The 13,096-nt window shown below is 35.6% G+C and overlaps 1 protein-coding gene across 1 annotated transcript in view; it reads left to right on the forward strand.

The window, feature by feature from the left end:
• Positions 1–13,096, forward strand: part of GADL1 (GAD like acidic amino acid decarboxylase 1) — a 330,433-nt gene that overhangs the window by 152,022 nt on the left and 165,315 nt on the right. Inside the window, exons 7-8 of the mRNA XM_089690797.1 lie at positions 7,477–7,556; positions 12,341–12,395. Of these exons, the coding sequence (XP_089546923.1) occupies positions 7,477–7,556; positions 12,341–12,395 (135 nt within the window). The remainder of the gene's footprint in view (positions 1–7,476; positions 7,557–12,340; positions 12,396–13,096) is intronic.

The following is a 13,096-nucleotide window of genomic DNA, read 5'->3' on the forward strand; positions in this document are numbered from 1 at the left end:
CCAAATGCTTGGCCATTCTGAAAGACAAAACACTCATACTTCCAGATAAGTCCTAACTTATCCTACTGCAATCCATCTGCACATATTCCTGATAGCCTGTCTCTATGATGGGCAGCTTCACTGGCCTATGGAAAAGCACAGGAAAAGACAGGAAAGGCTTGGTATTATCAGGAACTGACAAAGCTTCATCTGTCAGAACAGCTTGAGCTTTGGCTGTCAAAGGAAAGTTTGGGAACTTGTGGGTAGTTTGTGGAAGAACCCCTAGGCTCTTGCCTTTCACACCTGCACCAGTCCCCCCCCCCTTTTTCCCAGTGACAGAGTCTTTTTAAATAAGACACAAACAAACACAGCAAACGAAAGAAAGAACTTTTCAAGAAATATCCAAAAAGTATGTGTGACAGTAAGTGTATGTAGCAGTTCAGTACGTATACATACTGTAGTATTAATGGTAGGTTTTAAAGCATTCAATGTAAGGCAACCTAAACAAATATATGATTAGAAACAAATGAAATCTCAAGAAGAAGCAGAAAAACAACAGGTCATGAAAGAGAGAGAGATGTATTATTTAAATGATAATCCTAAAATTTCCAGCAAATGCACCACAGATGCATTAAATATTTCATGTAGCTAACAGCCTGCACTGTGAAATTCAAAGACACTAACTTTCCAAGTCTGAGAAAGGTTTCTTAAAACCATTTGGGAGAAAATTAAAACAAAAACCTTGGCAAACAATCTCATTGTAATTAACATTTGTTATTCTTGTTTAAAAAAATGTAAGAAAACATTTTCATAAAAACCATATTGGTTTATCTTATAAACACAAGGGGCTATATACATTTGGAAGGTGCAATTCAGATATCATTGGAAGTGAGTCTCATTTAAGTGTATGTAAATCAGTGGCTGCCCAGTGCCAGAACGATCATAAATATTGAAAGCTATCATTAAACCTTATTTTCACTTTCTCGCTTTTCTGATAAAATACATTGATTCGGTAATAAATACATAATGTCAGTAAAATTCCTAAATGATCATCTCAGTAGTCAGTTTACAGATTGCATATTTATATTGAAATAACATATGATAAAAGAAAGTTTAAGGAAAGTCTGAACCCGAGAAATATAATTTTCTTTTTCTGAGTGTTGCTATAAAAAAATCTTTTATGCTTCTACCCCTGGGAAAAAAAGAGATAATTGAGATCAGAGGATACTTGTTAAATTAACAACACAATTTTATACCTCAAGGGGAATTAAAAAAAAAATCTAAATTAGGTAGAAAAAAAATTAACATTTTTGAAGAGGAATTAGACTTTGGAAGATGTGCCCAAAAGAGTGAAGCAGAAGACATAGAATTCACCTGCAGGCTTCCTCAAGCTGATATATTCAATATTTCTAACTTATAATGCCTTGGTCTTAAATTGGAGCTTTGGGCAAAATAAAAAATTGCATTCATGGTGCAGTCTGTAGAAAACATTAACACAATAGTTTTTTTTTTTCTAAATCCCTTTTCAAGGGTGGTTACATGACTCACCAATAGATACAGTGAAGGAATGAGCATAGCTACGGTAAGACTGAACATTTGACTAGTCATATCACCAGGAAAATAGGAAAATAAGGCATAATAAAGGAAAACAAATCCTGCTACAACAGGTAACATTCTGTTTGTTGGTGGTCATGTTTTTAGGGGTTGCAGGGGGTTTCCTCATGTCAAAACTGCCTCCCCCCCACACCCAATTACTTTTGATCTTGATCTCTGAGGCTCCATGCACACTGGGCATTTTAATAACGCTGTTAATGTTAGCTGTGTAAAGTCACGTTAAAAACGTGAGTTGTTCGGCATTTTTGCATTAACGTTTTGCAGCTTTTTTTCACGTTTGTGTTTTTTAGATTTGTTTTGATCAAAAAATAATTTTTGTTTTGCTAAAAAAAAAGTCCAAAATGCTGGTTTGCAGAGATTTACTGCATTTTGTTGTGTTTTTCAGCATTAGAGTGTTTTTACAGCTACAAAAGTTCTCTAGAAACTCACTAGTTCTGAGTTTTTTTCCATGCCAAAAAACGCCCCTGCCAAAAAACAATGATTACAGTTTATGTGTGCATGGACACATAGGATAACATGCTGATGAGTTTACTGGCTATAGGAAAAAATGTCAAAAGCCAAAAACAACAGCTGTAAAAATGTCCAGTGTGCATGAGGACTGATAGTGGTAAATCCTAAAAAAGTAACAGGAGAGGTCCACAAAGCAGAGATCCATAGAATTAATTAAGCATAAGCAGAGTGATCTATGTAGCACATATCCCTCTCCAGAAAGCAGCGCAGTAGTGACAAAACCAATTATCACCCACACAAATTATTATCTCATCAGACTAGCAGCAGTGCCCTCACACAGTAGATATTTAGCTATGAGGCCATAGGCACAGGAATGCTCAGGTACCCTTAGATAACTAAAATTCACTGTTATTTGTCAAGTGGAATTAAAATGAAAATACACATTTTCAAGGTACTACTTAGGCATCTTTTAGCGATCAGGCCCACTCCAATATGTACCCATAATAAAAGTGTAAAAAGTACTTCTAGGCAGCAAGTGAAACCAATCTAATAACTCTAAATGCTATCCAGCAAACACTGTAATTTTGCTGAAATCAAAACATTTTCTGGTTTAATCATCATCTGCTATAAGATCCACTGCAACCCAATATCGTTTGCTTCAATTTTGCTTGGTTTGCTTCAATACTGTGCAGCATAAATTCTTCTGTTTCATGTAGCACCATCAAATTCAAACCCCTAGTTCATCGTCAGGTGCTGGTCCCATAATCAAAAGCTTAAAGCATCTCTTTAGGGATCATGTGAACAAATGCTTACTTTATTGATTTCCCAACTAGACTGTTAACATTCAATATTTAACATCAGAGCACACATTCAGATTAAATTAGTTACACAAGCCTGAGAAATTATCTGTTAAAAGACTGCATATACCTTTTTGGCCATATAATGAGTCAGAAGGTTTATCTGATGGGAAGCTGTTGTAAAACTGTATAAATAGAAAGTTGGTGGTACTTTACCCCAGGGGGCATCAAGGGTGTACCTAGAGTTAACCGTGTCACGTCCTCATACTTTCTAGTTTTTGTTGTAAAAATGCAGTAACTGTTGGCCTAAAGGGGCCCTGTTATTAGGTCAGAAGGGGACAAACAGACCCCCAAATCTTTCCTATCATAGTTAACTCCACAGGCCATATAACAGGCAACATTTCAGCACTTTCTAAAACTTACACAACTCATCCATCCATTCTTCCATCCTACACATCCCTATCGGCCAGTAAGGATACCAGTAATGTGTCAGGCTGGAGCTTAACGGAAAGCTTTACTAGAAAGAGCTTTGCCAGACAATGGCCCGACAATGGTCGTGGCAAGAAGGTTTCAGGGTTCCTGCAGGAATGTACAAGCAGTTCCAAGTGTTTGCAATTCAAAGATGCAGCAACTCACCCATCCCTTGTAGCAGTCTCCCATTGATAGTCTATTTAAATTAGATCCTTGGTACTATTAGACAAATACATTAAATATTTGTGTTCTTGTTGCAGAAACATTTACACACACACATTCCAATATATATTTATGGTCTATATTCAATTAGACAATCCAATATCCCCAAACATGCAACCATTAACAATCTTTCATTGTTCTGACTGTTCCAAAGAGGAGACATCTTTAGTTGTTATGGTGCTATGGTTCACTACACAGTAGTAGTTTGCATCTCCTTGTTTAATCAGCCTGTGTACTTTTTATTTAAAATAGAAATGGAATGAGTGTTCCCCCACTAGCCTTGACTCACCTTCCATAAAAATGAATGAAGCATGTGACAAAATATAAAGTGTTACTTGTACATGCACAGACGTACAGGCACGGTGGTCTTCTTGTGATTACACAATATGCAGGTGGTGTACATGCAGCTTCTAAACAATTTGGGCCTGGTTTACCAAGGTTATCAGCTGGCTTACTGGGTATGTATCTTCAGTGATGCAGCTAAATTGAATTAAAATATTAATGAGATGTACATATGCAAACACGTGAAACTTTGCAGTATACCTGACCTATGGACACAAATTTAGTGAAGTGGAGTACACATCCCTAAAGCAACAAAACATCTCCTTGCATATGTCTCCTTACCTTCAAGAATCAGGTGAGCAGGATTTGACATTATAATTCAACCACTATTCTTACAGTTTTGTAATTTAGTTGTAATGCTTGTATATTTTTACCTAATTACTTAGAATTCTGACCTAGAAATCTGTCATTATACTGCAGTTAAATAAATCAGAATCTCCTGCATGAAATTACTGAACATGTGTGATCAATCGTCTTATAATATAAATATATAGACAATTAAAGGGTTTACTTCCCTTTTTGATGCTCAGATACACAGTTTATACAGATAGAGTTTACATATCATTTTAAAACATTAACAAATGTAAGCACTTCATGTTTATTTTAATCAACTTGCTTATCATTCTCCTTACACAAAATTAAATAACGGTAATTTTATTACAATATGATAAATATATATATATATATCCTTCTAAAAAAAATTGGTTCACTTAAAGCTAAACTCCAGGCAAACAGATCAATAGACTGACTTAGACTAAATTTCACACATGACACTATTTTACCTGCTAAAAGATTTTCAATTTGTTCAGCCAGCCCTAGATCCAGGCAGCCCTGCCAAACTGTATAGCCTTGTCCTGCACTTCTCGTGACCTCCCTACAGACTGTACTGCAGTTAAGTTATACAGCTTGATCTAAGATCCACCCCAGTCTGTGATTAGACAATGAAGCAGCAGTAGCACACTGATGAGGCCATCCCTGTGCTCTCTCCTACTATCAGTGCTGGATGGACACTACTGTATGATGCAGTAAAGACTGATTGGCTTAAAGTGCTGCACCTCCGTCTCCTAATGCTGCTCTTACAGAATTACAGAAGACTGGTATCAAGACAAGTTCAGGTACTTATGCTAGTACTATCTAAAAATGCTCAGTGATGATTTTCAAAATGATTTTTTTGAATGCATCCATAATTGAATTAAATTGTATTTTTATGACCTGGAGTTCAGCTTTAAAAATAAGTCATTTTATATATAGAAATGTAAGCAGCAAGCAATAGAAATAACTTTCCTATGTTTTATGTATAGAATAGGATGCTTACACACTTTAACTGCAAGCAAGCGCATAAAAAAGGGGACTCCCAGCTAGCAAATGTTTTCAGGTGCATGAACTCTTATTCTGTAATGTGCATGAGAATGTGTGTAAATATCCTAATACCACCTGGCAACTATCGCTTGGTGTTTCAGTTATTATTTTGTTGGAAAATGTAGTATTCCCTGCAATTTTATTTATGAAACTAAAAAGGAAATCCTATTGATTGATTTGCTCTCTGACTGGAGACCAAAGAAAGAATGCATTCAATTTTTCCCTTATTAAACATAAACTTCAATGGTGCAGTACCAAATCTGCAAAAGGGTCTAAAGGGTCCATTTAACATTTCAGATCATTAAAGGGGTACATTTTTTATTTCTTACTCAATAAATAAGCAGGTAGATAAGTAAATATACCAGCCAATGGATCAGGCAAGTCATTGATAGAAAAAATGTTGAATAGTTTGTTCAATATTAAATGTTATATTGATATTTTCAACCTATTGCTCTATGTTACCATCTATTTTTTGATGAATGAGGCATATATGATGAGTACCTTACCTTTTGGTACTTGAGAAGCATTTTCCCAGCACAGAGAGTGATGCTCTATTTAAAGGACCTCAAAAAATAACACTCTCTGTAACCCAGTCCTATCGCTAAACATCCCTGTAACTCCTGCCCTAGTACTAAGCTTACCCATATCCCACAAACTTACTCTCCCTATACCCTAACACTAGCTCTTTCTTTACTAAACTTAATTAAAGTATTTACATATTCTGAACAAGCAGTAAAAGCATTCTAAAACAAACCTTCATTCACCTATGTATCTATAGGCATTGCAGACAACTTACTGATCAAATTTTACAACATTGGGACAGAAAACTTTCCAAAAAAGGCAAGCACCTCAAACTATAATTAGCCTTTGCAGCAAGGTGAACATGGAAGAGCAACGCACAACCAAGGATTTCCCAGCACACTTACCAGCTAGCCTGCAAAAAAAACAAACTAACCCTGTCTAACAATTCACGTTAAAAATGGCAGATTTTGCTTGCGCACATTTGTAAATATATTTATAAGATACAGTGCCTATGTTAAGGCTTATCTGTGTCCTACGGTCCTAACTTTATCAGAGGAGCCACTGTGGCTAATGCATATATTTGCAAATGTGATAGAGTTAATTTGGTTGTTTTGCAGGCTAGCTGGTAGGTGTGCTAGGGAATCTTTGCTTGTGATACACAGAAAACTTTTTTTTTCCCTATTGCATTCTATTACAAAAGAGACTGAGCAGCCTGCCAGCCCTTTAATGTAAACAAACAGCAGCTATTTCTAAGCTGCTAGAAACCATTTCAAACTCATCTTTAAAGTTTCTGTAGTCTTTGAGGATTTTAAAGACTATATTACTTCATTTTACAATTGGCTAAAGAGGTTAAAGTGGTTTATTTAAAGCTTTTTTTCCTGCTTGTTAAGTCTATGTAAATAATGTATTGGTAATAGTCTGGGCACAAGTGCACCTTAAGCCTTTGTCTGCATACTCATCATCAGGATCCTTTACGGTGAAGACTAATGCCCCATACGCAAGATGGGAATATCGGATGAAAAAATTGCTTTCGGAGCGATCGTCCGATAATCTATTAAATAGTACACAGCTTTCAACAGCCGACCACGACAATTCATGCAACAATATCCAAAGGGACAAGCATGAACATTTTTCTCATCCAATAATAGAGCAAACAATATTTGTTTAATCAGTACAGTTGCTTGGAAATGAAACAATACATTACAATACAAAAGAATACAATACAATACATTACATCACTTCTGAAGTTGTATTCCATTCGATATGAGACTAGCATGCAAAGAAAAAAAAACGGATGACCATTCGTCCAATATTCTCATTGCATGTACCAGGCTTTACTATCCTGGGCCGAAAGATACCAGTGCAAAAATTCATCTATAGTGTGTATCAGTAAGATTATAAAACAGCAAGCCAATTTTACATAGAAAAGTTTCTCTCTTCCACAGCAGGAAATGTCTTCAGCTATGATTTGTTTTTGAAAACTTTTTACATATATATATATATTATGGATGCAAATAATATTCTTGCAATATAGGCCAATGTTTGAGTTTGTCTCTTTCAGTTGGCAAGGCAGAAATATTTTACCAGTACCTTACGTCAGTATATAACTGCTTTTGCCAAACATGTCATGATGCATTGCCCACTAGTTTATATGAGTAAGTCTGATATTTTGCTGTCAATTTTTCTTTTGTATGTACAGTCATTATTTTGTTTTCAACAGTGTCACTACTCCATGAAGAAGGCAGCTGCTTTCCTTGGTATTGGCACACACAATGTGTATTTTGTTAAGGCTGATCATCAGTAAGTGGATATGCAATTTAAACCTTCATTTTTTAATTATACAAAGTGTTTGCAATTTCACAAAGTGTCATTCACATGCTTTATAAGCATATTCATGACAGTTATTTGCTTTAGAAAGAATGGGAGTTGGAATCTAGTTTGCATTTTCAATTATCAATTTCTCTGGCAGATAGATTCATCAGAAGGAAATGCAGTGTCAAGGATAAAAAGTTTTAAATAGGCCTCAATGGAATAGTACAACATTGAACAAAATGCGTAAACTCATCAGTATCATTAAAATTGTGGGAATTGTTTGATTTACTGACTATGCGCCCTTGTGCTGAAAAACACCACTTTGTTAAAAATCATATCCGGATTGAAATAAACATATTTATTAATTGAGTCTCAATTTCCTGCAATGTCTTTTTAATTGAAAAACTTTCCCCACGTTTCTTCACATAATTCATGTGACACAAAAGTTACTTCTGCCAGCATTTATATTATTTTATGTTTCTCCATGAGATGCAGGATTAAGAAACACCTTGCAGCAAATAAATATTTATAGATCTCCTGTAGGCTTGTTTTCTCATACGCAAGAGAAAGCGGTGACTGATATCTGGAACCTCTGTTTACCCCATCCAAAATCTTCATTTATTGCTGATTTTACCAATGTATTTTTTTTGTGTTGCCCTGGATGGAGGTGATGACAACCCCTATAATTGCCAAGCAACATATAACCATACATTTCTACTTTTCTCCATCAGATAGATAGAAAACAAATGCAGTTTATTTTTTGTACAGTAGGACTGATGAAAAAAAGCCAGCTACTTAAAAAAAATACGGGTGTACTTTCTAAATTTGACAATAGGGTTATAAAGGCGGTATGGTGGTTTTTACTCAATTCTATATTTTTTTTTATTACAAGCTCAAAAAAGTATTATTCTTTATATTTTATAGACAGTAAATATACTGTGCACCCACTGTGATTTCCAAAGCATTATGGATTTTTTTTTAAAGGAACACCAGTATCTTCTCCCTTTGTGATTGTGTTTTTCTAATTTAATTAAAAGAGAACTTTTCGCTATATCTGTAATTTGAGCTTTAGCTTTAGCTGTTCATCTCAATGTGTGAAGGAACCTAGAAGTCTGATTGGAAATGTAAAAAAGGAAATGTTTATATAACATATTTTATATTTACTAAACAAAAAAAGAAATAAATAATAATAACGCGATTAAACAATACAAATATATATATATTTATAATAAGTGGTCCTTACCATAATACATATATACAGTATATGTACAGTATACACACCCACACTCCTATTGAAAATGTTATTCATACTGTATATAAAGACAGCTGAGGACAATAAACCCTGTGGACAAAAAGTTTTTTTTGTGAGTATCTGTATTTATACACACACAGGCATATATTATACAATGAATTATAGTATGGTATGGAAGAATTTCCTGGTATCCCCTCGAATGCAAAACTCACCAAGCTCTGCCCCGCATTATTGTGAATGATATCCAGCACTATGTGCATGGGTCTCCCTTGAGTTTTGTTTTTATCGTAATTATGTAGTGTTTTTGTTATACTTGTGATAATGTGGGTTGCTATTATACAATTAAACAAGCCAAGTGAAATACAAGTGACAGTCAATAGCATCCAAGAATGTATGCATACTCTGTGTGAATTCACAGAAACTACAATTAGAAGTACAAAAATGCCAGCTACATTTTTAAAATAAAGGGTTTTTATGATGAAAAGTATAGAAGTAGTTAAAGGAAAGTGAGGAAAAACAAAAAGATTTCCACTGCTGTCTTCTCCTTTTGAAGATGCTTCTTGCTTTGCTGTTGTTATGACCCTCATGTTTCAGTACTGTGAGTTGCTGACCTGGAACCTGGAGCTGAATTTTCATACTTTTGTGTGACTTTCCCGATATGCATATTTGTTCCAGGTTAGTGACATAGAAGGTATTAAAGCCAACGAGACAGAACAACAGCCAGATAACCAGTATTTTCAGTAAGATGTCAGCAATTGCAACACTTGGGTTTGCTTTAATCACAAAAAAGTATGTCTTGTTATTAGAGGTTGTATGACTAAGATAAAGTACATTTGTAGTTGTGCCTATTTGCAATCTGAAAACATTTATGTGTATGATTGAGGATTATTAATGTCACCCTTAATAATCTTGCATTGTACTGTTACTGTACATCAAAACTAGAGGTACCGCACACAACTACACAAATCTAATGCAGAATGTGGGCCATGGGCTCTGTATGCTCCCCAAAAAACTTCCTAACTTGCTCCCAACATTGCTATAGTTCCATCAAGGGCACTTTCTATGATAACACAGTGTTCAATACCCAAATTCTAAATAACCATGTCCAGCATGGAATTATGGTAATTCTCCATCAGCACCACATTCTAATAATTCTGTGTATCCCTCTGTCTATAAAACTATAAAACTTAGGTCTATGACACACAAGCACTTCACAGTACTCCTTCTATTTTTTAGCAACAGACTATTCTTGACCTATAGCTAGTATAGTACCTGTGCCATGACCAGCCATTTTTCTTTATGGCCAGCTCCAACACACTGAATGGAATGCAGACTTAAGCTGGCCATAAATGGATGGATTCTCAGCTGGTTCAGTAGAGACTGTTCGAGGTTTGATCCATCTGTGGGCAGGCTGGTTGTACACAAGTTTACTGATGAATCAACTTGGATACTACCAGCCTGTCAAATGTTTTACATGCAATTACTGCCAGCAGTTCTCCCCACCAGCAGAACACAATAGCACTGCAAGGGGATTCCCCCATCAACACTGACTATGTTGATGGGGAATTCAAGTGATTTTCTTTCCTGCAATCCATTTAGAAGAAAATTGAATCAATTATGGCTTGCCTTAAAAATAACAAGGCACAGCAGATGCAAAATACCAATTTTGTCAGGACAGCAACGTGAGGTGGGATAGGGAGATTTTATGTAGAGCTTCAATTACCCTTTAACTGACAAAATCCAAAATGATCAAAGGAAATATTTATTCCAAAACTTTTTCATGTATGGAATCCAGTAAGCCCTGGTTCATACTGACTTCAGGTGCAACATTCGATTTACAAATCACACCTAAAGTCCCATCTATTATATTTCTATGGCACTGTCTTAATCAGTGCAATTTGAAGTAGTGCAATGTCAAAAAGAGTTTCCACACTTTTTCCAATTTCATTGCAACTTGCATTGAAAATGAAGTTGCAAGCCGCAGGGAAATTGGATGTAAGAATTGCACTGATCTGAAGCTTTGAAATCAGGCTATTTCAAGTGAAGTAGCACAATTTCAAAGTCGCATATTCAGTGTGAACCAATAAAAGGGTGGGAACTGAGTAAACGTATCTGTGTGAGACAAGATTGGGTCTAGAACAAGCTGACCTAAAGACAGCAAATGTGCATGTATATCAGCTGATCTACTGGCTAATCCTCCCTAACCGGGGGGGATGAGGGGTCTGGGGGGCGTGAAGGTAAAGGGGGAACTATGTGCAAATTATACGCCCTTAATGGGCACTGTAGGACTAGGATGTGTGAATTACCTAGAATTCCATTCTCCTATTTTATCATGAATGTCTGAGACCCTTGTGGACTACATTTGGATGTTTATTTAAGAGTAGAATATGACGTGGGAGTTTTAAAATCATTTTTAATACTGCTTGTGTCAGAGTGAGTTTTTTAACTACTGCATAAGTAATGTGGGGTATGGGGATTTTTTTGTTAATTTAAAAATAAGTGGACTAGCAGATCCAAACCTTGCAAAATATAATCACTGGAACACAATTATCACATTTCCGGGAGAGTGTATTTTTAAAATGTGCTGATCTTGGGGGTTTTCTCAAACTTTAAGCTAGTCAAACTCCACTTTACATCAGTATAGATAGTATATCATAGATTTAGCTTCCTATAGTTACCTCGACAGTGTGTGTTATTGCTTGATGAGTTGTTTGAAATTTATGTGATATGCATACACAAAATATTACAGTGATCTGATATAGCAAGCTAAGCAGAGGCAGATATGTCTGGCTCTACAACACAAAATATATAGTATATGCCAGTACAAAATATTTCAATAACTTCCTCCAACATTTAAACCAGCTTTATAAGGATTTCTTGTACATTTATCCACTCATCCATCCATCACATTTTCCCAAAGTGCAAAACAGTAGGCTCTGAAGTCCTTAATCATTAAATCAAATTCACATAGTAATAATAATGACCACACATACAGCTTCTCACGATATATGACATATTGATTTTCTATGCCTCACCATATGTGGCCTCGTTTGTAATGTGTAAGTGTATGAAATAGGAAATTTTCATGTCGTATGAGCTTTTCAATCAATAATGTGTTGTATGCATGGCTCTCTGCAAAACCTGAGGTCTATTTATATTTTATGCCATATTTTCCTGCTTTTAAACATTGTTACCTACTGTTATATGTTGAAGGGGGAATGATTTTTTTCTTGCTTTATAGTGCATTTTAAGGTTGTTTTCAAAACGCCTTTTATTTTTTTTCATTTTGGGACTTTTTTACTTTTTATTAGTGGTGAGATTTTTTCTCTTTGTATTTTCTTTCTGTGTAGACCTAGGTCACTTTAAAGTTATTTTGTGGTTAATATTGCTTATTATATCAGCTATTATGTCTGTATTTATTTATTCTGCTTTCATTTATTTGATTTCCATTTACCAAAATGTGTTTACTCATTTGTATCAATCCAAATATATCTTTATTGTGTTTCCTTTTGCCATTCAGGGGAAAGATGATTCCAGAAGAACTCGAGAAGCAGATACAAAAAGCAAAAGAAGAGGTAACATGTTCAAATTGGCAGACGTTTTTTAAAGTTAAATTTGTTGCTTTTCAATTTTGAATTTGACATAATAGGGGGAATTTTCTGAAAGCCACAGTGAGTTTTTTTAAAATGTGGTTAATGCCACAGGATAGAAAATTAAAATGTTATGGTTTTTTACACAAGTTGTCAAATAAGATTTTTCTAAAACACTAGAGGCATACTTAGAATTACACCTCAAAGCACATTCTGCTACTCCCAACTATGGCAATACCTCATGTGTGAAACTTTTTCACAGCCTAGCCACATAGAGAGGCCAGAAATCCAAGGAGCAGTTTCAGGCATTCTAGGGGCACATCTAATTCCTGACTACCTATCACATTCTTCAGAGGTTCTGGAGCGCCAGGACAGCAGAAACACCCACAAAACACCACATTTTTTAAAGCAAACACCCAAAGGTATCTTCTAAGAGGCAAAGATTGCTTCTTGGTGAGCACAGCAAATGTCAACCAGGCCTTATGGTGACACTGGAACTGGCGCTGTAGTAACTGAGGATACTGTAACTGGCTGCACTGGTCTTATGACATTGTATTACTGTGATGGTGATCATATACAATGGCTGGCTTCTCTGAAGACACTGTATTGTCAGTGTAGCCAGCTACTGTCTACTGTCACCAGAGCAAGTGCAGTATCACTATGGTTCCATTGTACTGATATGGTGG

This window comes from Staurois parvus, unplaced genomic scaffold, assembly GCF_062004578.1.
Source record: "Staurois parvus isolate SC_StPar_1 unplaced genomic scaffold, SC_StPar_1.0 ptg000021l, whole genome shotgun sequence".
NCBI classification, from domain to species: Eukaryota; Metazoa; Chordata; class Amphibia; order Anura; family Ranidae; genus Staurois; species Staurois parvus.